Source organism: Mustelus asterias, chromosome 5 (genome assembly GCF_964213995.1).
Source record: "Mustelus asterias chromosome 5, sMusAst1.hap1.1, whole genome shotgun sequence".
NCBI lineage: Eukaryota > Metazoa > Chordata > Chondrichthyes > Carcharhiniformes > Triakidae > Mustelus > Mustelus asterias.
Genome location: NC_135805.1, coordinates 117,014,128 through 117,041,368, shown reverse-complemented (window position 1 = coordinate 117,041,368; position 27,241 = coordinate 117,014,128). Strand labels below are relative to the sequence as shown.

Below are 27,241 nucleotides of genomic sequence, written 5' to 3'. Positions count from 1 at the left end.
GGCACTATCAACAAATTTATCATCCGTAGATTTACTCATCAGGCCACCCACATATTCCTCCAGATCATTTATATACACTACAAACATCAGAGGTCCCAGCACTTATCCCTGTGGAAAACCGCTAACTACAGATCTCCATTCTGAAAAAGACCCTTCCACCACTACTCTCTATTTTCTATGATCAATCAGTAAGGATAGGCAACAATACCTCCTCCACGATCATCCTCAACACCGGTGCCCCACAAGGCTGTGTTCTCAGCCCCCTACTATACTCTTTATACACCTATGACTGTGTGGCCAAATTCCCATCCAATTCGATTTTCAAGTTTGCTGTCGACACCACTGTAGTGGGTCGGATCTCAAACAATGACGAGACAGAGTACAGGAATGAGATAGAGAATCTGGTGAACTGATGCGACAACAGTAATCTCTCCCTCAATATCAACAAAACGAAGAAGATTGTCATCGACTTCGGGAAGCGTAAAGAAGAACATGCCCCTGTCTACATGAATGGAGACAAAGTTGAAAGAGTCGAGAGCTTCAGGTTTTTAGGTGTCCAGATCACCAACGACCTGTCCTGGTCCCCCCATGCCGACACTATAGTTAAGAAAGCCCACCAACACCTCTACTTTCTCAGAAGACTAAGGAAATTTGGCATGTCAGCTACAACTCTCACCAACTTTTACAGATGCACCAAAGAAAGCATTCTTTCTGGTTGTATCACAGCTTGGTATGGGTCCTGCTCTGCCCAAGACCGCAAGGATCTACAAAAGGTCATGAATGTAGCTCAATCCATCACGCAAACCAGCCTTCCATCCATTGACTCTGTCTACACTTCCCACTGCCTCGGCAAAGCAACCAGCATGATGAAGGACCCTACACATCCCAGACATTCTCTCTTCCATCTTCTTCCATTTGGAAAAAGATACAAAAGTCTGAGGTCACATACCAACTGACTCAAGAACAGCTTCTTCCCTGCTGCTCAGACTTTTGAATGGACTTACCTTGCATTAAGTTGATCTTTCTCTACACCCTAGCTATGACTGTAATACTACATTCTGCACTCTCTCGTTTCCTTCTTTATGAACGGTATGCTTTATCTCTATAGCGCAAGAAACAATACTTTTCACTGTATGTTAATATATGTGACAATAATAAATCAAATCAAATCAAAATCAAAGCCAGTTCTGTATCCACCTAGCCAGCCCACCCTGAATCTCATGTGATTTTAGTTTTTGTACCAGTCTGCCATGTGGGACCTTGTCAGACACCTTACTAAAGTCCATATAAACTACATCCACAGCCCTTCCCTCATCAATTATCTTGGTAATTTATTTTAAAAACTCAATCAAGTTGGTGAGACATGACCTTCCCCATACAAAACCTGCTGCCTGTCACTAACTAGTGTCCAAATGTGCATTTATCCTATCCCTCAGTATCTTCTCCAAAAGCTTCTCCACCACAGAAATCACCAGCCTATAATTTCCTGGATTATCCCTGCTTCCTTTTTTCAACATTGGGAACAACATTGGCTATTCTCCAGTCCTCTGGAACCTTGCTTGTGGTCAAAGAGGACGTGGAGATATCTTTTAAGGCCCCAGCTATTTCTTCCCTTGCCTCCTGCATTACGAGTATGCCTAATAATTTTTACCCTGGAGACCTCGGCTCCTTTGAGACATGCAACTTGAGTTTTGCTGGGGGCACGACTATAGTCTACATTCCTGTTGCAGCTAATTTCTGTCTCATGTTCCAGCCATTACCATCTTCGCAGCTTGTGCTATGACTATTGCAACATTCTGGTCTCCCAGTGCAAAACCTCTGATGCACTGGGCTCACACTTAACATGTTGAGGCTGCAGATTTTTTCCAACCTTACAACTGTATTATTTTTTCCTAATTGGAAAATACCAGTGCTGCTTCAGTGTGTGCTTCTCTCCATTTGCTTAACCTAACTGCTGCCAAGCCCCATATCAATTCACAGGGAACTTTATCACGTGTAGGTTTGAAATTGGAACAGGAAAGATATACATTTTCATAGAATCCCTACAGTGCCAAAGGAGGCCGTTTGGCCCATCGAGTGTGCACTGACTCTCTGACAGAGTGTCTTACCCATGCGCTCTTTCCCACCCATACCCCCATAACCCCGCACATTCATCAAGACTAATCCATTTAACCTAAATATTTTGGACACGAAAGGGCAATTTAGCATGGTCAATCCACCTAACCCGCACAATTTTGGAATGCAGTTGACATAATGATAAGCTTAAGTTATTCTCCATTCTGTAGGTGATTTGAAATACTAGTACAAAATCTTCTGAAGAATTTAACGGGTTGAAAATAGATTTTCAAAAATGAGCAACACATTCCAGTATTTATGGGCTTAGCATATGTGGAGACATTTGCAGAACTAAATATGTTTCAATTCGTAGAGAAAACACGGAGTTGGAATTTGTTGGCTTTACGATGGGGGAAGGGAAAAGCTTTGCAGTATCTTCTCAAGAGACTTAAGTGAATTACACATGGTTCAGGATGAAACAGATTGTCCATGATTTGTGAAAGAAATTAGCTTTGTGTGACAAATGAACTTCTCTTCCTCCCATAATTTCTTGTAGAGCATAGTCCTATTTTTCTTCCTTATTGAAAAGATGTTTGAGATGGACAAGTGAAATGAATGGTCGAAGTTGTAATATTTCAAACACAGCACACTGTTGAAACTACTGAACACCCTGGTACCTTTAAGGCAATTAATGATCTGGATGTTAGGTCATGACAATCAAAATGATTGTGGATCCTTAACATCCTCTTCAGAATGGCTTATACTACTTTAGGATGAAAATGTCTTTCATGGAGGCCAATTGGGGCCAAAATCAGCAAAAGTGATACGATCTTGTACTTTCACAGCATGATTTCCAAGTGAGCTGTAGACCTCTGACCTCCTCTCGGACAAAAGACATAAACCACCTGTATTTTCATGGGAATTCTTTCATATTGTAGCTGGAAGTTTGGAATTCACTGTCACCGTTTTAACTGTGATGTTCATGTGCCTCTAACCTTACCCAGTCAAAAGTATGGTTCATTCATCAGAGAAATTTACATTATCAATTCCACAGCCCATTAAACTGCATAAATTAATACGAAATTGCCTGTTATTCTCGATTTAAAAATTGAAATCACAATCCTGTCCACACGGTTGAAATATAAACAGCAAATGAATTACCCCAGCTTTCTCAAGTAAGTTATAATTATATTTACCTCAGTGTTGACTTGAGATTTTCTTTTGAAATTTGGTTTCTAGCTTCATGTTTCCCTGTCTGTCATTCTTCATTTTTAGCCTGGGATTTAACTTTATACCAATGAGAAAAATTATTTTCTATGGAGCGCGGGGGGAGATTTCACAAACTCACTCCATAGAACATTCCATTGACCAGAGGTTGAAAAATGCCTTGTGACAGCTGATGTAGCAAATCTGAATATGCAGTGGCATTTTAAAATAGTCCTTGTTTACATAAAAGTATAATGGGAAATTGGGAGCAGAGGAATGAGGTTAGGAGCAATTCTTTCACAGACAGATTTGTTGGAAGATGGAATGCTTTGTCACACAGAGTATTGCAGCAGAAATCCTGGCATCCTTCCAAGGAAAAATGAAATAAATGTGTAAGATGCCAGGCTGAGTGACAAATTTGAATTTGCTCTAATTTGCTCAATTGGAGCTGGAGATGGATACGATGAACCAATGGTTCTATTAATATAAAATTTGATGATCTATGGCATTGCACCTAAGAGTCATGACCACATATCGTCTTCAGATCAAATAAAGTTAGATTGTGAGGAATAACTGGACTAAGATATACAATTGCAATTGGGTGCCCATTTGAAGACAGATTCTGTCCTATTTCATAGGAAATTTTATCATTTATAGCAAACCCATAGCAATTCAAGCGGTAGAGTTATTTGGGGTAACAGAGTCCCTCTACATTGCAGACTGAGGATTTGGGAGACACAAGATTGAAGCACGATAAGTTTATATGGATAATTTCCATTATAAACTTGAATGTAGGAATTAACAGAACTGGTTGGTGTGGAGTAATGTTTTATAAACAGGAGATTTATGCAGACAAGGCATCCTTAATGATTTAAATATATACTTGGTTCCTGTTATCAAAACAATGCGTCTTGTGTGGGTTACTATTTATGCCATTTATCAAGAAACAGAAATAGTTTTAAATGATCTATGTTGATATTGTTGGATATTAGAAACAAGTTAAAGATTTAAGTTAGCTTAATGTAGTGTTTCTGTGTAAGAAAGGGTTAAAACGCTAGTTAGATTCATGTTAAACAAAGGTCTTTGCATGCATGGGGTTTTCAAATGATGTCTGTAATGCGCTTAGAGAGTTTACAACATAAAAACAAACAAGAGCTCAGAGAAGGATCCAGCTGTTACTGAGCAACCAGGGGCCACTTTTAAGTTAGAAGGACCTTCTGAGTTTAGTTTTTACTGGATCCAAGTTAGTTGGAGCTGAGCAGCTGGAGAGGAAACAACTCTCATAGCTCTGTCAGAAGCAGAAATGGAACAATGGAGTAATGGGAAGAAAGTAAGTCTCAGAAACTAAAGAGCAGAAAGTTCTAGAAGCCAAGGAATGAAAAGAGAAATCCCAGGAGGATTGAAGTCAAAGGGATAAAAGGAACTGGAATTTGTGCGAAGTACTGTTCCTTGAAGTTAAAGATAGAGTTGAAAGTGCAGACCTGGTGAAATTGGCTAGCAAGAAGCCAGATATCTGAAGCAATCCTAAGGTTGGTGAAACAGTCCGATTGGTATTGCTTAGTACCTGAGAGATTCTGTGGAAGTTTGAATGCACATGACAATTCAAGACAGAGGAGTGCTGAAAGGAGGATGAGGATCCTTGCTGAAAACAGCTGAAAGTATGTGGACATCTCTAACTCATTTATTGCCCATCCTTAACTGCCCTCCATTTCAGAAGGCGTTTAAGAGTCAACCACATTGCTGTGGATCTGGAGTCACATGTAGGCCATATCAGGCAAGAACTGCAGATTTCCTTCACTGAAGGGCATGTTTTTTTTTTCATGTGACGATCGATGATGTTTTCAAGGTCATAGTTCCAGATTTTTTTTAAATTGAATTTTGTGGTGGGAATTGAACCCGGGTTCCCAGGCTTTGCCCTGGGTCTCTGGATTACTAATCCAGTAACAATACCTCTACGCCACCACCTCCCCTACCACTTGTTTTCAGAGTGGGTTGTGTCAGACCAGAGTTGGCCTTTTTAGTTTACATTGACTGTGTATTTTCTGAGATGATTATATCATTAGATATAATTTGTAAACTGTGTGTTATCCTTAAAATCTGCATATATTCATGAAGGTATAGGTGGAGTGAAGAAGTATTGTATTATAGTCAAACTTTTCATGTTTAATCAACTTTTTTTTCTCTTGTTAAAAGCTAAGTGGAAGTCCTGGGAATCTGTTCATCCATGTTTTCTGAAAGAAAATAGGTAAAAGTTACAGTCTTTTGAGCTAGGGTTCCATTCTGGGACCTTCCTATCCTTTAGTAACAAAAACTAGGATCATAACAGAATATATAGCTTCATCACAGCAACAAGAGCAGGAATAAAATCAAGAGTCGGAACAGAGAATCTTTTGATAACACATCTTTTGATTATAATCATCTGAAATGTGGTGCAGGGCAATCACACTGAGGTGACAACTGTGCTTCCAAAACTCCAGCTCCAGTGCTCATTTAAAATTTTAGTGTGATTTTTAAGGTGAGAATTCTTTCTGTTCCATTAATCAGAGACCTGGTGTCTCTGTCCATTGCTAAAGATGCAAGTGGACTAAAGTGTGAAAATGTTGGTACATCTGCCTTGTGTTCCCTGCATGAAGTACACACAAAAACTAGGTGTGAGAAGCTTCTCAGAAATAATAATTGTAAATAAGTTTCATGCTGAGATGTTAGCTATGGCTCAGTGATAGCACTCCTGCCTCTGGATAAGCAGCCTGTGAGTTCCAGTCCCAATCCGAACAGATCAGCACATATTCCAGGCTGACGCTTAAATGCAGTGTTGGGGGAGTGTTGCACTGGGGAGCTCTTCCCCCAGTACCCTGACTGATATTTATACTTCAAACAGCATCACTTCAGAAAAAAGATTTATTTTATCATCGCATTATTGTCATGGGACTCTGCAGTGAGCAAGTTATAGAAAATGCCGCATTTTCTATATTGCAACGTTGATTACACTTCAAAAAGCACTTTCTTCTAAAGCGCTTTGGGATGCACTGAGGTCACAAAGGGATCTTGAAAAACGCAAGTTCTTTTTTTAAGTCAAGAATTCCCAAAATGCAGACTTTCCCTAAATCCCATTGTTCAGCTGTGATACTTGGGCTGATTGAAGTGCACACAAAATCTCAAAGTGAGACTCACCACAGTGCACATTTGTCCAGCCCAGCCATCTTCAACTGCTTCATCAGTGACCTCTTCCCAATCAAAGTCAGGGTCAATTTTCTGATAATTCCACTGGAAGCAGCCCTATTGACAACAACTTTGATAACCAAGCATTCTGTGTCATGTTACAACATAGTATCATAGAATCCCTACAATGCAGAAAGAGGCTATTCAGCCCATCGAGTCTGCACCGACAACAATTCCATTCGGGCCCTGTCCCCGTAACCCCACATACTTACCTCGCTAGTCTCTCTGACACCATAGTCAATTTATCACGGCCAATCAAGCTAACCTGCATATCTTTGTGACTGTGGGAGGAAACTGGAGCACCCAGGGGAAACCCCGTGCAGAGATTGGGAGAATGTGAAAAATCCACATGGGCAGTAACCTAAGGTGGGAATTGAGCCCAGGTCCTTGGCGCTGTGAGACAGCAGTGTGAACCACTGTGCTACCATGCCGTCCTAACAGGACCTGGATAACATCCAGAGTTGAGTTGACAATTGGCAGGCAAAATCTGCGTCACATAAACAACAAACTCAAACAATAGAAAAAAACAGCTACCTGACTTTTAAACGATAACACTATTACTGAGACCGCAATAGCAACATCCTGAGAGACATCATTAACCTGTGCTTAACTGGATCAAGTACAGAAAAGAACATAGGGTGCACGCACAGTAATGAGAAGTGTCTCTACCATCAGGAAGACTGAAATCAGGAGTGTGATGGATGAGTGACCTGGTTCAGGTGAGCTGCAAAGGCAATTCAGCTTAACAAAAACCAGCCTGATGCCACTGGAATCAATGTCGTACCCCTAGCTACAAGCAGGTACGACGTATAAAATCCATTCTCCAGGATGCGCTGCAGCAATTCACTTCATTAGCTTGGGCAAAACCTCTCTTGTTCTTTTGAACTCCGTAAGAAGTCTCACAACACCAGGTTAAAGTCCAACAGTGAACTCCACCAGCAAGAATGGTGAGCAGCAATATCATTGGAACACTATCATCATTCTGAGATCCCGTTGTCACATAATATCCTAACTTAGGCAAGTATTGTTGTTTCTCTATCATCCTTGGCTCAATATCCGAGAATTACATATCCAGTATATGGACTGCAACACTTTCAGGAGAAAGTCCACAGTAACTGTAGTATTTCGAATGACAGGCAACCGCCAGGTAGATTAATGAATAAATAGTTTATTGAGATAAAGAACTATTGACGGAGAGTGATGAAAAGTTTACCATACTGCATGGACTCCAGACTCCTAACAACCAGTCCCTGGAACCACACATTCTGGCCTGATTGGCCGACTGAGTCACATGTCCCATGGAGAGCTCGCCCCTCAAAGGGGCACGCTACCACAGTAACCCAATAGGGCTACTGCTATAAGTCAGGGCAACAAATGTAGCTTTGGCAGCATTATCACAGAAAAGATAAACATACCAAAGATATCTTTAAACAAAATTTGCACGGTCAATGATTCCGCTGTGCTGAGTGCAAAATTCAAGTTACTTTAGACGTTTCCTCAATCTAGCATTCTCAGAAGCACAGCAATAACTGAAGGAAGGTTTGACATGAACTTCTATTTTAAAGGTTTCTGAAAATAGTTCAGTGTATTTAAATCTGGTCTGATTGTCACGTACAAAGAAAAAACTACTTTTGTTACTGGGCGAAATTTTTCAATAGGATAACACAAAAGAATGTATTTTCAGTTTAACTTGACAACCATTTTGGCAGAAAGTGAAAAGCAATAAAATCACTCTGCGACATTCCTTAACCTGTCTGTCAATTAGGTAATTGCAACTTTAGTGTAAGCAAATCAAGGGTGAAATGAGCTGCATATTGAACATTCTTGTGGCAATATATTTGTGACATCTGTTCATTGTTTATACCAGTTTGCAATCTCTGAAATCTTGAGAAAGCAGTCTGATGTTCGCTTGACCTCGGACAAGCAGTATTTATCAGATATCTGTAGAAATTGGAAAATATGGCCAAACTTTTGGGGGCGGTTCGTAATCTCATCAATTTAACCGTAATTTGATTATTTGGAACAGCAAAGACTTTTTGGTCCAGTTGCTGTAATTTAGTATTGCTCTTCAACTGAATTGATATTTAGCTTGTGGAAACCTACAGTCATACTGAGAAACATCCAAAGTGAATTCAAGAGAAATACATTCTATTCTGTGTCGAACGAGTTTATTTTATTCCTGTTGTGATCTACAAAACATTTTTAGAATCCATTTGTACCTTTCTCCAGTTGACTGCAGTAGAAGAAATGGAATGCAAAAACCTGTAATGTGAGCCGAAGTGAAGTTTGGTTGTTTTTTTAAAGCTATTATTGTGGACACATGACACGCTGCTGTTCCCTCATTTCTAAGCTATTAAGTTTAACTGACCCTCAGACTCAAGTGTAAGTTCGTAATATGTTGGGAAATAAATCAGCCAGCCATCTATGACAGACAAAAGGATTGATGCAAAAGACAGTCCTTTGTAAGTGAATCGCGCTGTATTAGAGGATTGATTGTCCAAGCAGGAAATAACTGAATTATAAAATATTTGCAACAAATTGGTACCCAGTGGTTCTAACTACTGCATCTTTTGCAGGAGTATAAACTACATTTGATTTAGCCACAAACATTTGAACTGCCTTCAATCATCTCGAGTCATAGGGCTTGATTTTACCTTCACGTTGTGCCCGTTTTTGGGCGTGAAAACTTGGTAAAGTCAGGCGTGAGGCGAGTAGCGCGACCCGCGCCCACCTCCGCGTCAGTTCCCCCTTTACCAAGACCCGAAAATGGCCATGATTGGGACATTTGCATGCATTTAAATTGACTTAATGGGCTGTACGCCCAATCTTACCAGCACTTCCCCCTTTACCACCGCGTTCGCCCATCCAGAATCGGCGCAAAACAGACATGCTCCACAAAAGTCCGATTCGGGCGCTCCAGATAGTGAGGAGGTAAGTGCCGAGCGTCCATCGACTCTCTGCTTGAGATCGGTGGGTTGGGAGAGCGTGGGTCCACTGTCACTTAGTCTGAGATCAGTGAGGGGGAAGGGGGGATTTGCTGCCACTCTGCCTGGGATCAATGGGAGGGGAAGGGGGGAGGGGCCCGTGATCGGTCTGGGTGGCGGAGGGGGTGGGAGGATAAGGGGACCAGTAATGTTGTGAGGGTGGGGCAATATCTGTGGGGGCCGGGGGAGGCATTATCCGGCCTGGGAGCGATGTGGTAGGGGAGCTGCATTCCATCTTTTTTTTCTGTGCATGCGCAGCTGGAGGCGCCGATCGGAGCAGCAGGAGTCCGGGCGCGTTAAGCACTGCCCAGAGGCTTCTGCAGTGTGATTTGGAATTGCTGATATTTTTGCATGCAGAGTGAGTATGGGGGCACCTGAGAATGGGTCTAAAAATCGGATCTGAAACACTCCCAATTTCAAGTCCACCCAGCACTTAGTATCAAATGGTAAAATAGGGCCCTTCAGCCCATCGTGTCTTCACTGACAAAACTACACTAAATCTACACTCATCTCACTTTCCAGCAATTGGCCCATAACCTTGAGTGAAAATGTTCATCCAGTTACATTTAAAGGTTGTGAGGTTTCCTGCCTCTACTACCCTCACAGGCAGTACATTCCACACTCCCACCGCTGTCCAGGTGAAAAACCTTTCCTCAACTGCCCTTTAAACCTCCTGCTCCTCACCTTAAAATTATGACCCCTCGTTATTGATCTTTCAACTCAGGGGAACAGCTGCTTCCTAGCCACTTTGTCCATCCCCCTCGTAATCTTAAACACCTCAGTCAGGTTCCCCCTCAGCCTCCTCTGCTCTAAAAAAACAATTCTTGCCCATCCAGCCTCTCTTCATAGTTCAAATGCTCCATCCCAGGTAACATCCTGGTCAATCTCCTCTGCACTCTCTTCCTACATAATCACATCCTTCTGATATCATGAGGCGATCCAAACTGCACACAGCACTCTAGCTGTGAAACGTAGAAACATAAAAAACTACAGCATAAAACAGGCCCTTCGGCCCCACAAGTTGTGCCGAACATATCCCTACCATTTAGGCCTACCTATAACCCTCCATCCTATTAAGTCCCATGTACTCATCCAAGAGTCTCTTAAAAGACCCTATTGAGTTTGCCTCCACCACCACTGACGGCAGCCGATTCCACTCGCCCACCACCCTCTGTGTGAAAAACTTCCCCCTAACATTTTCCCTGTACCTACCCCCCAGCACCTTAAACCTGTGTCCTCTCGTAGCAGCCATTCCCACCCTGGGAAAAAGCCTCTGAGAGTCCACCCGATCTATGCCTCTCAACATCTTGACCAGGATGTTACCTGGGATGGAGCATTTGAACTATGAAGAGAGGCTGGATGGGCAAGAATTGTTTTTTTTAGAGCAGAGGAGGCTGAGGGGGAACCTGACTGAGGTGTTTAAGATTACGAGGGGGATGGACAAAGTGGCTAGGAAGCAGCTGTTCCCCTCTCATCCTACGTCTCCCCAAGGAGAAAAGACCAAGCTCCCTCAGCCTATCCTCATAAGGCATGCCACTCAATCCAGGCAACATCCTTGTAAATTGCCTCTGCACCCTTTCAATCTTTTCCACATCCTTCCTGTAATGAGGCGACCAGAACTGAGCACAGTACTCCAAGAGGGGTCTGACGATTGTCTTATATAGCTGTATCATTATCCCCGGACTCCTAAACTCAATCCCTCGATTGATCAAGGCCAGCACACCATACACCTTCTTGACCACCTCCTCCACCTCCGGGGCCGATTTTAGAGTCCTATGGACCCGGACCCCAAGATCCTTCTGATCCTCTACAGTACTAAGAGTCTTTCCCTTTATGTTGTACTCCTTCATCCCATTTGATCTGCCAAAATGGACCACTACGCATTTATCTGGGTTGAAGTCCATCTGCCACTTCTCCGCCCAGTCTTGCATCCTATCTATGTCCCTCTGTAACTTCTGACATCCCTCCAGACTATCCACAACCCCACCAACCTTCGTGTCGTCGGCAAACGTACCAACCCATCCCTCCGCTTCCTCATCCAAGTCATTTATGAAAATGACAAACAGCAAGGGTCCCAGAACAGATCCCTGGGGCACACCGCTGGTGACCGACCTCCATTTAGAAAAAGACCCATCTATACACACTCTCTGCCTCCTTTGGGCAAGCCAGTTCTGGATCCACAGGGCAGCAGCACCTTGGATCCCATGCCCCCTCACTTTTTCTAGAAGCCTTGCATGGGGGACCTTATCGAACGCCTTGCTAAAATCCATATAAACCACATCTACCGCTTTCCCTTCGTCAATGTGTTTAGTCACATTTTCGAAGAACTCCGCCAGGCTCGTAAGACACGATCTGCCTTTGACAAAGCCATGCTGAGTATTCTTGAGCATACTAAACCTCTCTAAATGCTCATAAATCTTGTCCCTCAGGATCTTCTCCATCAGCTTACCAACCACTGAGGTTAGACTCACCAGTCGGTAATTTCCTGGGCTATCCCTATTCCCCTTTTTGAAAATAGGAACCACATCCACAATCCTCCGGCACCTCTCCCATCTCCATCGACGACGCAAAGATCATCGCCAGAGGCTCTGCAATTCTTCCCTCGTCTCCCACAGTAAGCTGGGGTACATCCCATCCGGACCCGGCGACTCATCTATCTTGATGCCATTCAAAGATTCCAGCACAACCTCTTTGTTAAAGTCCACATACTCAATCTTTTCAGTCCACCGCAAGCCCACAGTACATCCACCCAGGTCCTTCTCCTCTTTGAAAACCGAGGCAAAATACTCATTAAGCACCTCTGCCATTTCTACTGGTTCTGTACTGATTTTCCTGCCTTCACCTTTTATAGGCCCTATTCCTTCACGTCTCATCCTTTTACTCTTCACATATTTATAGAACGCCTTAGGGTTTTCCTTAATCCTACCTGCCAAGGCCTTCTCGTGACCCCTTCTGGCTCTCCTAATTTCCTTCTTTAGTCCCTTCCTACAAGCCGTATACTCATCTAGATCCCTATCTTCGCCAAGCTCTCTGTGGTCTAACCAAAGTTTTGTACAGCTGCAGCATAACCTCCCTGTTCTTATAATATATAGTAAGAAGTCTCACAGCACCAGGTTAAAGTCCAACAGGTTTATTTGGTAGCAAATACCATAAGCTTTCGGAGAGCAGCGCTCCAAAAGCTTATGGTATTTGCTACCAAATAAACCTGTTGGACTTTAACCTGGTGTTGTGAGACTTCTTACTGTGTTCACCCCAGTCCAACGCCGGCATCTCCACATCATGACTTATAATATATGCCATGATTGATAAAGGTAAGTGTCTCGTATGCCTTCGTAATAGCCCATCTTGCCGCTTTGTGATCTATGGACAAGCACCTCAAAATCCCTTTGATCCTCTGAGCTTCTTTATGTCTTGCCATTCATTGACTACTCTCTTGACTTGTTATTCCTTCCAAAGTGCATCATCGTGCACTTTTCAGAGTTAAATTCCATCTGCCACTGAGCTGTCCATCTGACCAACCCGTCTATATCTCCTCTATTTTATTCTTTTGTGCAATGTGGGCATCACCAGCTGGGCCAGCATTTATTGCCCATCCTTAAATGCCCTTGAGGGGACAGTTGCTCTGGGTCTGGAGTCATGTGTAGGCCAGATTGGGGTAAAGGCAACAGATTACCTTCCCTAAAGGTCAATAGTGAACCAGATGGATTTTTACAACAATCAACAACAGTTTTGTGGTCATCATTAAACATTTAATTCCAGATTTTTATTGAACAGAAATTTCACCATCTACCATGGTGGGATTTGAACCCAGGTCCTCAGAGCATTACGCTGGGTCTCTGCATTACTTGTCCAGTGACAATACCACTAGGCCACCATTTCTCCTGCAACCTAAGGGGTGGTGGTTGGTAAAAGGCTCATTGGAAACTGAATGTTTCTGCTTTTGCTAAAGATTGTAATCTTGTGGAGAGTGTGCTGTAACTATGTATATATGTGGGTGAGGTTATCGATTGTGTTCTCACAAGCCCCTGCCGATGGGGCCGATGGCGGCGTGGGGAGAGAATATGGCAGGAAGCCCCGAAATTGGTTTCATGCCGACGTAAATTTACACTTTGATCTTGTGCTGTTCCCCTCTACGACAGATCGGAAAACCTGCCAGAGACCAGCTTGAAACTAATTTGCACCTCATTAATGGGATGCAGATAATGGTCCAACTCTACCATCCCACCTCCCCTCACACACACCCCAAACCATATTCTCTGCGATGCCAGTGGAAAAACACACCGGCGTGAAACACTTTTGGAACATCGTAGTGTGCAGATGTCAGGACTCACCTGAACAATGCCTAGGGTTATCTTCGGAGTTCAGTATGGAGGCCACCAGTAACCCTGAACTCCGGGATGCCACAGTCGTGGGTGGAGGGGGGACCATTTGCAGCTGGGCTTTCCAGATTTGGTGTCCTGAAGGAGGTTCACCTTCCAGCCCAGGCATGTTCCGAGAGATCCATCTTTATTCTCAGGAGGTCCATCTTCTGGTCTCAGAGTGCTCCCACAGATCTATCTTCATTTTCAGGAAGTTCACCATTTTTCAGTCATGTGTTCGTGATATTGGACGCCTTTCAATATGGCAGCTGGACACAGTGGTGGACTATGTGCCCACAGGCTTGCCACACCACGGAATATGACATAAAATACTGGGTGCATAATTAATGAGGTCAGTGCTGGAAGATTTGGTGTGCTTTCCCACCAACCTCTGTGAAGGGAAACCCTCCATGTTAACACCCCAGGACTTAGTCTCAAAATGGGAGAATTGCACTCAATGTTAATGGAAATGCAATCGAGTGCAATTGTGGTGATGAGTTTGGTTGTGTCACAATTTCAAGTGTCAGGCATTTTCTGAAGCACTTATGAAGACACACTAGATGCAAGACTTGTATTGTTAGTTACTGTCTCGGATGCCATTGCACTTGGCAAGTCGGATTGTCTTTCGATGAAGTGTTAAAACTGGGCTGAAGATAATTGGATCAGGTGGGACAGAAATAATTATCTCTTGTAACTTTCTTTTTACATCTGAATACACTTCTTGAAAATTTCACTTCATTATGAATTCCATGTCTCCACATTCCTAATGGATATTGACAACTTAAATTTATTATTTTCTAATTACACTTCCAACCAAAAGTGGTTCTATAGTGCCCCCACTGGCAGGAATGTATCCTTGCAGTGTTACGTTTACATCTGCAGATTCCATTATAAATGTGAATATAGCGACTCGTCGCGGCAGGTTTTGAAGTGTATTACATGTAAACATAATGACTGGATTTCTCTGACCTCACCGGCGGCTGGAATTCTCCATTCCCACTGCAGAAAATGGAGATTTGGCTGAGCGCCAAATTCTCCGTGCTTGCGTGACTTAGAACATCAGAGAATTCTGACCAACATATCAGTTATAAAATGCAGCCATGAATTTTCTATCACAAAATGCCAAAACAGGCAATTTCTTGGGAACCCTAGCAGCTAATAGACAAAGAAATGCTGAAGTGAATATGATGATTGTTCGAGGTTCTGACAGCTGAAGAGCACTTACCCATTCTTATCATGGAGTTTAGTAATTTCATTAGTTTGGATCATTATCTGTTTTTCCAATTTATTTGTTGAGAGAGAATTTTCCAAAAGCTGAAGCTCCAGTCTAGATGTTTGATTCAAAACCTGGAAAAAATAGAGGAAATTGATTAGATGGGAGAGAACAATAAATACTACTTTAATTGGACATGATAATTGTTTCTAATAATTGAAGTGTCTTTCTTGGCACATTTGGGAATTTTTTTTTCTTTCAAGTGCTCTTTCTAACAACAGTTTTCTTAAAAAAATGAAAAGTTAAAATATTTTGACATCTGAAATGGCATATTTTAAAAATTTGTTGGTGGTTCTGGACATTACTGACAAGCCCACTATCCCTTGCCCATCCCAAACTTCCCCTGAGAAAGGTGGGGTGGCACGGTAGCACAGTGGTTAGCACTGCTGCCTCACAGCACCTGGGGCCCGGGTTCGATTCCTGGCTTAGGTGACTGTGTGGAGTCTGCACATTCTCCCCGTCTTTGCATGGGTTTCCTCCAGGTAGTTCGGTTTCCTCCCACAGTCCAAAGATGTGCGGGTTAGGTCGATTGGCTACACTGAATTGCCCCTTAGTTAGCAGAGTAAATAAATGGGGCTATGGGGATAGGGCCTGGGTCGGATTGTGATCAGTGCAGACTCGATGGGCCAGATGGCCTCTTTCTGCACTGTGGGGGTTCCATGATTTTAAGGGTGATGGTGAGCCGCTTTCTTGAACCACGACAGTCCATGTATTGTCGATATAGCTGTTAGAGTCAGAGTTCCAAGACTTTGACCCAGTGATAGTAAAAGATCATAAATAGTTACAGCACAGAAGAAAGCCATTTTGTCTGCTGTGTCCAGGCCAGGCTCTCTGGAAGAGCAGTACAGTTAAATCTCTTTCCCTTGACACTCAGCCCCATTCCCCATAGCCGTGTACTTTTTTTTCTCATCAGGAGCTAATTTGTTATGGTCCCCTGAGAGACCAATAATTTGAAAGAGATTGACTGGCTGAAAAGATCACCCATAAAGGTTTCAAGTTTTAAGACTTTAACTGTAACAAGCTAAAAGCAACATTGACTAAACACTACTTTTATAAATAATTTGTACTCTAAACTACAAAAAAATTAATTCTCATTTAGTTTTTAACGCGACTGAAAATCTTCCACTATGGTTATACTTTACACTGTTCCTTAAGTGGACACTTGACTCTCCAGGACCCAGTCCCAAAGCTATTGTCGGCTAAATATCAATTTTCGCAAGACCCAGTCCAACACCTTTCACACATTCCAACAGATCCGCTTCTCTTTGTTATATATTTTTGCAAGTTGTAACATCGAATGACCTTCAAAAGACAGTTTCCAGAGAAGGTCCAAACTTGCTAGCAGCAGTCAGATTCTCTCTGGTAAATTTTCCACCTGACCATGTCAGGGCATTTCGTCCAGAGCTTTTAGGCTTCTACAGGATGTTTCTTCAACCAGAAATGGTTCATCCTTTCTCATTCTGTTCCAGTGGCTCACAGAGAGCTCACAACTTTCTTTCTCTGCTGACCATGCCAACTAGCGTCCTTTCTCTCCCTCCTCTCTCTCTCTTTCTCTCACTCTCACCCCTCTCTCTCTCTCCTTTTCTGCCCAAAACTTGGAGAATGGCACATCTGCTCTTGCCATTGTCGAGGTCCTGTCAGAAAAGTGAATCTGTTGGAATCTGCGAATGGTGTTGGACTGGGTCTTGCGAAAACTGCCATTTCCTTTGTTTTATATTGTCTCTTCTCGTTCTTCCAAAATGTACCACTATATTTGTGGAAAATGATATATTTTGGAAAATGAAAAGAAGATGGAACAGATAAATATTTTCCTTGAATAAGAAAGCGATATCTTAAAGATAATTATACAACAAGTAATGAAAATGCTGGAAAAGAGAATATTGGCCCAGATTTTCCAGTCTGTCAAAGGGACCCTTCATAGCTCTTAAGCTGGAGTTGGAAATGTCAGACAATTCTGATTTATTTACCTGGACAGTTGCCCAGGAAATGACGGACAGAAACGTTGCAGTGGAACTCCTGGGTAACGACAGAACTGACCTCCCCTCAGTCACTCACACTGACTACCACCCTTTCACTCACATCAAGCTCAGCTCAACCACCAGTTCAAACCCCCAACTGCCCCTCAACTCCCTGATTTCCCCCACTGACCCCGTGGCTACCCTCAACCAGGCGATCTCTCCCAACCACGCTAACCCCCAGTCACCTGACTACCCCACTGACCCACTCATCTACCTCCCCTCACACCTACCTGCCACCCTATTCCAGCTGCAACTCTATCCACACGCCATGTCACCAACCTAAAACGTCACCCACCAGGCATCCCACCCTCCTGGCACCATACCAACCTGCCATCCAACCCACCTGCCACCCGACCCACTTTGTCACTTACCTTACCCACCTAGCTACACTACCCATTCACTCATTTATCTATTCAACCCATTCACTAACAATCATATATTCATCCACTGGACCTTTGAATTTACCTTCTGGTAGCTAGTGTTGCAGAAAGGGTGTGTGGATTGTCTTCCCTCCGACACTCCAGCAATGAATGAGCCAATTCCAGAAAACCCAGCCAGAAATGTAGAGTAGAGTCAAGGTGAAACAAAGTATGAGTGGAGCGGCGATCATTGCCACTTGGCAGAAGATCCAGGCAATCATTTAGAAAATGTAAGATGATGGGAAGTGGTGGAAAATGATTGATTGCTTGCCCTGTGCAAAGCCTACCCAAAAGAGGAAGAGGAAATGCAGGGAGAGAAGTGCCCTGCAAACTGAAATAAAGGAGGGATTACTGAAGAAAAATGCTAGAGAATCTATTTAGCTAAGGGATAAATTTTCCTTCGCAAGATAAGATTGAGTTATAGGATGGGGGATCTTGAGCCGTCCATGAGATTGCCAGCTGGGGCTCAAGATGTAGGGAAACCCAGAAGTCGCGAATCTCACTAGCAAGATCGTGATTTCCGTTTTTCACTGCCCTGACTAACGTGGGAGCTGGGAATGCCAGCAATGCCCACACGGCATGAATCAGATTTAAATACATTTTAATGGATTTGAATATAATTCACAACCCCCCCTCGCCGTATATTGACCCCCGCCATATATTTCCATTGGCGCGGTTTACAACAGGTTCACCTGGACATGAACCTGTTGAAGGGATCGCCCCTCCTGGGGCGTAAAGGTGAGTATCGGTCAGGTTGTCCCCATACCATGTGCCTTTTGCCAATTCTATGTTTGCTCTTCCCCCTTTCACTAAAAAAAAAGGAATGGCTCTTTTTAGGATAGGAAGTCAACAGTTCGGGCAGTATCTTTTCTAAAGAGCTATTTTTCATGTTTTGATGATGAGCTCCTGCTGCCTCAAGTCTGGTTCTATCCTGAGCTGCCACAAGTCTGGTTCTATCCTGAGCTGCCACAAGTCTGGTTCTATCCTCAGCTGTTATCCATGAACAGGCTCTGTGAGCATGGAGCTGCTGGATGTGATCTGGTATAATTTTCCTTCCTTTGGTCCCGAGGGCATTGTTTCCAATTGTACAGCTGAGTACCTGCTTCCCTCAGCTCAGATCAAACCTGAAATCTCCTGGTCTATGTGGCTCAACTAATCGCTGAATAGCTTTGTGAAATTAACCTGGTGCCGATGTGTTTAACTCAATGTTACCACTAGGGAATTGAGACATGAGCAGTTTTGATCTGTCTAGCTGACAAGAAAGACCAGTGAAGCATTCCTAGGTTTAATTTAGGAGGTTCATTGAAGTATTGGAGGGTGTTTGGGCACAAATGTTATTCCACAATTCGATCGTGTTACTGTGCTAGTCTTTAATCTGGAAAAATATTTGTAGTTCCCATGTCCCAATAAATCTGTTCATTTTAAGCATAGCAGCAGATGTTTAATTTATTACATTACAAGAGCAATGTGGTCACAAAAGTTTACAGGTGCAGCTTTTAATTAATCCAAATTCTGATATTATATTTGAAGGAACAAAGCAATTACTTGAGGAAGTGAACGATTATACTTGTGGACAATAATATGATCAACTAAGTGATATATCCAATGACAAAATACAACAGAATGACTTCTCTTCAATGGAAAATAATTCACTCTTTTTGTTTGCCTTACTGAGAGAAGGTTCAGCATTCGAGTGTGGGGAGATAATGGGAGAAACAGAAGAAGAAATTGAACAAGGGATGAGAATACAAAATAAGATGAAAACATTGTACGAAAAGAAAATTTTGGGGGAAAGTTGAAACAGGCAAATGTAAGGATAGATTAAAAAGAGAAACAGAATAGCCCTTTATCTTCAGTCCAGATTTGGTTAAAGGGTTGTGACAGTGCAGTTTGAAACAAGTAAGACTCTGAGGGGCTTAACAGTGTAGATGCTGAAGGATGTTTCTCTATCATGGGGGAATCTCGAATGAGGCAGTGCAGTTTAGAAATAAAGGAGTTCCTATTCAAGGCAGCAATGAGGAGGAATATCTTTCCTCCAGAGAATCATTTGGCTTTGGAATTATTTTCCACAGAGATCACCAGAGGTAGGGTCATTCAATATATCCAAGGCTGAGTTAGACAGATTTTTGATCTAAACAGGAGTTCAAAGGTTATGGGAGGGCTGGAAGAAAAGGAAAGTTAAGGCCACAATCAGTCAGCCACGATCTTAATGAATGGTAGAGCTGGCTCATGGAGCATCATGGTCTGTTCCTATTTATTAAGTTCTTATGATTCGTTTCACCTTCTGAAAAAGGAAGAACTCATCCTATATTGTTTTAGGTGTACAAGATCTCTGACTCTGGATGAATATCCATTCTCCAAGACTCAGTACTTAGTGGTGCCTCTTGTTAGTGCAGCTTGTGGTACATTATTTACTATTTTAGAATGATACAGCAGTTAAAACAGAGCAATTGTATAATTGTTCATAAATTAAGTTACTCCACTGCTTTAATTACTTGGTGTGATCCTCTCTCATTCTCTCAAAAAAATAATGTTATGTCATTATTTGTGCTTTCATGCCAAACAATTGCCTTGCACACCTGCAAGTTTCACTGAGAATTGACTGCGGCATATTTGCCAACAATAATACCATGGTTATTATGCTGTTTGCTCACCACACCTAATTTTTAGCATTAGCTCAGGCACATTTTCCTCTGGCAGTCAGATTGTAATACGTAAATCAGAAAATTAATGGAATACTGGTGCATTTGCCAAACATATCAGCAATAGTTAATTGGGCACACCGTCAAAACCTGTGTACTTGCAGTTAATCAGGTTCTTCTACAAAAAAGTTCCCTTAAAGGTTGATAGTTTGGATAATCTGCTTGTCATGCCAGTTAACTAAATGTTGCACTTTGGTTTCAAGATGAAAGGAACAGTAACATTTAGCGTTGAAATTAAGATCCCATTCTATCCTCCACTAATTAACACAACGTGAATGACCCTCCTTCGAACTTCTTTACTTATACAATCATCGTCCCCACTTTTGCCATTTGAGTTCTCTGGACTTAAGTCATTGAGGAAAGAGTCATTAGTTCATGAAAGGAAATCCAAAAGCAATTCTTCTGAAGCATTAATTTCAATGGAATCCATTTATCTTGTGAAATCTGAAGACTTCTCAGATTTCATAGCATTTGTTGGTGAATTTGTCTTTATTTTAAAGAAGTGTTTGAAATTACAACAATAGATATTTTCTTTGGGGTGATGTTGTGGTGGCAATGCAAATTGCACATTTGGCGTTTAGCACAGTATTGGGACTGGACTTTCTGGTTTCAACTGAAGTATATATTTTGTTGGTGTTAAATATCTATTCAGTGAAGAGTACACAAAAGCGAAGTTCCTTTGCCATCTCCAGTTTCAGTTCACCCCTGATGTCTGCTGCTTAGAATCAGATTTATCATGTTGCCTTGTCCATACTTTGCATCCAAATAACTGAAAATGCAAACCCATGTTTGTTCTGGTGTTATAAGTATGCTTGAATTTATACTGCTTCACCTATTACATGAGATTAAGTCAATTTCATTTTCTGTCAATTACGACCTTGGATCATAGAATCTCTACAGTGCGGGAGGAGGCTATTCGGGCAATCGTGCCTGCACCGACAACAATCCCACCCAGGCCCTATCCCTGTAACCCCCACGTCTTTACCCTGCTAATCCCCCTGACATTAAGGGGCAATTTAGTATGGCCAATCCACCTAACCCGCACATCTTTGGAGTGTGGGAGGAAACTGGAGCACCCAAAGGGAAACCCACGCAGACACGGGGCGAATGTGAAAACTCCATACAGTCACCCGAGAGCAGAATTGAACCCGGATCCCTGTCGCTGTGAGGCAGCAGTGCGAACCGCTGTGAGGCAGCAGTGCGAACCTCTGTGCCACCGTGCCAGCGCTTCTTCCAGATCTCCTTAATCGATTTAAATAAACTGTTTGGAATGTTGAGCAAAATTTGTATCATGATTTAAAAATAACATATTATGCTGCTGTTGATCATGCCTCTTTTTCCAAATATTTCTTTAATATTTTATGTCATTGTTAAATTAAAAATAATGCCAATGGCCTAGATCTTAGTCAGGTATTGAGTGGAAGGTATTGAGTGGCGGTGAAACTGTTAACATCGAGGAAGGGAAAAATCTGAAGTGAACATCTTTCTAAGAAACTCTAACATATCTTCCAGTAGTTGAATAAAATGAGCCTTTTTTGAAACCCGGCAGAGGGAAACTACCTGATCTCTCCACTGAACAATCATTTTAAGTTGAATCTTAACATGCAATGATACCCAGCAGTTTGACATCTATATATCTAGATTATGTGTAAAAACCAAAACTCCTTACCTGTGCTTCCACGCTTGTTAATTTACGTGTTTGCTCAGCTGTCTGAGTGAGTAGGTTTGTTCCTATTTCTAGCATGGCCGCTGTATGATTTTGTACTGCATTTTGCTGCATCTGTACCATTTCACTCTTCATGTTATCTTGAATGTAGCTTTCAAGCTATAACGGGGAAAAGACAGACCTCAATGTATTTCCTAAATTCTTAAATTTATAGAGCTATAGAGGTATACAGTATGGAAACAGGCCCTTTGGCTCAACTTGTCCAAGCCAACCAGGTTTCCTAAATTGAACTGGTCCTATTTGTCTGCATTTGGCCCATATCCCTCTAACCTTTCCTATCCATGTACGTGTCCAAATGTCTTTTAAATGTTGTAATTGTACCTGCCTCTACCACCTCCTCTGGCAGCTCATTCCATAGATGCACCATCCTCTGTGTGAAAAAGTTGCCCCTCAGGTCCCTTTTAAATCTTTCCCTTCTCATCTTAAACCTATGCCCTTTAGTTCTGGGCTCCCCTACCTTATTTATGTATGCCCCTCATGATTTTATAAATCTTTCTAAGGTCACCACTCATTCTCCTACACTCCAGGGAAAAAAGTCTCAGCTTATCCAGCCTCTCCTTATAATTCAAACCTTCCAGTCCCAGTAATATCCTTGTAAATTTTTTTTGCACCCTTTCCAGTTCAACAAATCCTTCCTTTATGTTGAAAAGTATTTCATGACCCCAAAGATATCCAGTCAGAACTGCAGAATATTTGTTCATCTCATATTTATTGAAGAGCTGTCTCTTGCAGACACAGGGATCATAATACCCTTTTCTATATCCTATCTTCAAATTCCAGTTTGAGATCTAGCTACTTTTTAAAGCAGTAAGTAGATGTAGTGTGTTGTACTTCTTCACTGTTTTTGAAGAAGGAGGAAATCTCTTCCCATCATCTCCTGTACCACTTGAGACTTCCTAGTTGTAAAGACGGGGGGTCGCTAACTCAGTTGGCTGGATGACTGGTTCGTGATATGGAGCAACGCCAACAGCATGGGTCCAATTCTTGTTCCAGCTAAGGTGATCTATGAAGGCCCGCCTTCTCAACCTTGCCCCTCTCCTGAGGTGTGGTGGCCCTCAGATTAAAATCACCACCAATCAGCCCTCTCTGCCCTCGCCTATGGTCATCTGGGACGAGGGTGACTTTTCACTCATTGTAAATCTGTGTTTACTTGTCATCTATGGAAATTGTCATCATTTTAGAGGGGTGATTGCATTCCACCTGTCTCCAAAAAAATGTTCAGCCTGGTGACTCGCTCTTCAGACAGATATTTTGGGGGCAATTCTCCCATCCCGCTGCACTGATTGTTTTAGTGCAGCAGGATGGGAGATTTCAGCAGGGCTGGATTAGCACAATCTACGCTGGGCATCCGGCCCCAAGCGCGTCTCCCAGCACCGGATTTCCGGCGCTGTCAGCTCCATGTCGGTACTAGGTGCAGAGCTGCATAATTTATGTTAATTTGAATTTCCATGTAATTTAAATGCTATTAGTGGGCCCGGGACTGAAATCTCTGGGACTGCGAGGCATCTCCCCCCACCCACCAGGAGTATTTCACTCCAGCAGGGGTTGCAGTAGCTCCCCACTGTCGGGGAGCTGGTGGCCCGAGCCTGCTGGAGTGAAAGAGGGGCAATCGGGGCCCCACAGAGGGTCGGGTACTGGGGGGGTGCCCCCTGGGAATTGGCACCTTGGCAGTGCAAGCCCAGGCCCCTGCCACTCCCCGACAGTGGGGAGCTACTGTAAACCCCGTTGGAGTGAAATACTCCTGGTGGGTGGTTGGGGGGGGGGGGGCGGGTGCCCAAGGGGCAAAGTGTCAAAGTCCGGGGGAACCTTGGCACTGCCCACCAGGCATAAGGCAGGGCCTAAAGGGGGCTGGGGCCCGATGAGGGGCTGGGGCCTGATGGGGGTAGAGCCTGATGGGGGCAGGGCCTGATGAGGGGGCGGGGCCTCATGGGGCATTGATGGGGCTCAGGGGTGCAGGGTCCTGCTGCCATTATGCACTTTGGAATTGCGAGCAGAGCGAGGGAGGCCAGCAATCGGGGCTGGGCATCAGGGTGGTGCGGTCAGGGCTACTGGGGGCGATGAGGTGGGGGGGGGGGGGTGTCTCGGGGCTGCCGGGTGGGGGGGAGTGATCGAGGCAGGGGCAGCAGTCAGGCCAGGGGGGGTAAGAGCGCCAGTGTTGTGGGGGTCACAGAGCTGGCCAGCGATCGAGCGATCGGCAGGCACTGTCCATGCGCTGATCTCAGCACTGACAGATTGGTGCATGCGCAGTGGCCCGCTCAATGCTATGCTGCCGGCCTCTCCAGCAGGAATAGGCCCCCCCTCCACTGATTTTTAGCGCGATTTATGCTAGTACACTCAGCAGTGCACAAAGTGTGAGAGATTCTTCTCTGAACTCCCATTGAAAAAAACAGCATGATTTACTCCAGTTTTCACACGAATTCAACACTTAGAATTTTTTTGGGAGAACCCCAGCCATTGTTTCTGATCGCATAACGTAGAGCCTGAAGCACCAGGTTCAGCTTACCACACTACTCTGAATCCTGTTGTGATGATACAGTGCCTTTAAGAAATATATTTATATAATATTTCTTGCAAAAGGTATGCTTAAAATTCAGTTGTTTAGTAGGGTGACGGTTTGTCTTGGAAAACATTTAAGCTAGCAGCTGGGAGAACAAGATAAGCAAAAGCAAATTGCTGCAGATGCTGGAATCTGAAACCAAAAGAGAAAATGCTGGAAAATCCCAACAGTTCTGGCAGCATCTGTAAGGAGAGAAAAAAGCTGACGTTTCGAGTCCTGATGACCCTTTGTCAAAGCTTTGACAAAGGGTCGTCTGGACTCGAAACGTCAGCGCTTTTCTCTCCTTACAGTTGCTGCCAGACCTGCTGAGATTTTTCAGCATTTTCTCTTTTGGGAACAAGATAAATACTTATTTTGGACATGGAGAGTTTGTTTTAACAGAGCTAATGCATTTGTGTTTGCTTAGGCTCCTCTTGGGGTTTCAGAACAGAGTTTTGATTAGGTTCATTGATAGAGACAAAGCCATGTGGTTAATGGGATGAACAGGAAAGAAAGAGTTTCAGTATCATTTTAAAATACAAGTTGTTGCTGCCTCCTGTGAAGAAAGCAGTGTCTCTGTCTCTGTCTCTCTCCCTCTAAAAGCTTTCTGGAAGGTCCAAGTCTGGTAACCTCATTCAAAGCAAGTATGCCTGTGTTTTACTAACTAATTCTAAAGAGGGGTTTAAGTTTACAAGGGAAATTTTGCTTGATTGGAACTCATAGAGATAGGTTAATTGTGTCTTGTCATGTTTAAATATTGAGTGTTTGCTGAGAGTTAAGCTAATTCATTTGTTGTAATTGAACTGTGTTATGAAATAAAGTTTGTTTTGATACAAACTTCAGAGTTTGCCAGTAGAATCGTGCCTGGAGAGAAACACCTTATCCTCACACTGATGCCAAAATCAAAAATTGTTCGGGTCTAGTCTGGTTTCGTAACATACCTTGGGATTTCTGACCCTGCACCCTAACACTGTTCAATGCTTCCTTTTGAAGGTGGGGTGCTATAAATTGTACCTACTTTTCCAGAAAGGAAAAAGAGAGCTCCCAATATGTGTTATTTTATTGAGATTAAAATATACTTTTCATTCTTTAATCCATCTGATAAATTGATTCAGTCTTTTTAAATGCTGTTTGATTGTATAGAAATGGCACCTGACAGAGTTTGGTGTCACTAAATGGACAGTTTTCCAGATATCACCATGTTCTTCCAAGTGCTCAGCCAGTTTTCAATCCAGTTTATTGATCTGCCTTTAATCCATGGGTTCAAACTATTTTCAAAAGTTCATTTTTAAACGTTCTCATGGAAAGTTCTCAATTATCTTCTGAAACTGCTCATAGGTTAACCCCTCTAATTAGGTATCATTCACAAAATGGTTGCTGCTTTGGAGAATTCCAGCTGATCAGTGAATAAAGATACATGGTTTATTAATCCATGTTCAATCTGCATTATGGCCTCTGTCCAGTTTAGGATAACCTACTATGGAATGCGACTGAGCATTTTACTCATTTCTGATGGCAAGTAAATTGATCAAGCCTCATTTTTTTCCTTGCTGATTCTCTGATATATTCTATTAAGAGAGGAGGTTGGATTCAGAGAGATATATATTCCTGATCTATTTTTTCTAGATATCTGTGATTGGCTTAAGGCAGCATTGACAGTGACCCCTCAGCTGCAGGTGAAACATGTGCTGAGTAGAAACTTCAGAATTTCATTACCTGCCAGTATATTATGCAAATAACAATATAGATTTAACTTCTGGAAAGTTCCATTTCGAGTTTTTGTTGAATGTGAAACCTATATAAATAAAGTTGTAATTTTCTGGCAGTTAAAGGTGTGCCATATTTATCCTTTTTATGGCATGGAGAACAGTCAAAGAGTAGGATGAGAAGAAAAGCACCAATGCAGTCTTGATGGGGCAATGACTTCCTTCTATGATTTAACGTTCTGCCATTTTATGAGACTCCAGTGCTTTTTCGTGAGAGACAGTTAGAAAATTCCAGATTTCAAGCAGTTCCATTTGCTTCTAGCGTAATTGTTCATGATTTAAAGTGATTGATTTGTATAACTTGTTGCCCCTTTTGAATTCCCCAGAACCTGGTTTATAAGTGTTGCCAAATTCAGTGAAATACTATACAAATCAGTAGCTCCATATCGACATACAATGAGATTCTTTCTGTGGGCCATTTGCATTTTACTGACTTGACCTCCCTCCATTTATCTGCCAACATGATGTCAAAATCTCAGATTTATTTTAAACACAATATGCATCCTCAAAGGAAGCAAATAACTATATGATTGTAATTTATTTTGACATGGAAGACATTTTGTGGTTTGCAGACATAACATTTCGTAGAAATTCTCAAATGTATAGGAACTAATCCAAAGAAGAAAATTCAACCTTAAATGAAACTCCACCTTAACTTCCCATAACAGCTAGACTGATGTACACAATCTACTCAAAAAATGGTTTTGCTTATCAATTGCTTTCCTTACCAATCCTCAAAATTAGTTACCATGGCATTAATGTCCAAGGTTTCTGCCAGTAGCTAGGTTGCTCTGCTGGTTATAGAATAACCTTACTATATGAACTTGGATGGTGTATTAGTGGAGGTGAATATTCTTTATGGTTTGGTCACTTAAAGACATAAAGGGTGAGGAAAGGCCATCCTTCTACAGCTCATTTGGCAATCTGTCATACACGTTCCTACTTCCCAGTTAATTTCTTGAAGACAGGCTTCCATATG

The 27,241-nt window shown here is 42.6% G+C and overlaps 2 protein-coding genes across 3 annotated transcripts in view; one reads left to right on the top strand and one right to left on the bottom strand.

The window, feature by feature from the left end:
• mcph1 (microcephalin 1) overlaps positions 1–27,241 on the top strand; it is a 334,501-nt gene that overhangs the window by 183,412 nt on the left and 123,848 nt on the right. The gene's annotated exons all lie outside the window — the stretch shown is intronic.
• LOC144493775 (angiopoietin-2-like) overlaps positions 1–27,241 on the bottom strand; it is a 117,536-nt gene that overhangs the window by 57,056 nt on the left and 33,239 nt on the right. The window contains exons 2-3 of one of the 2 annotated variants that reach the window (XM_078213237.1): positions 21,904–22,059; positions 15,048–15,169 (exon numbers count right to left, since the gene is read on the bottom strand). In XM_078213237.1, coding sequence (XP_078069363.1) covers positions 15,048–15,169; positions 21,904–22,059 — 278 coding nt within the window. The remainder of the gene's footprint in view (positions 1–15,047; positions 15,170–21,903; positions 22,060–27,241) is intronic. The other variant, XM_078213238.1, reaches the window with a different exon arrangement.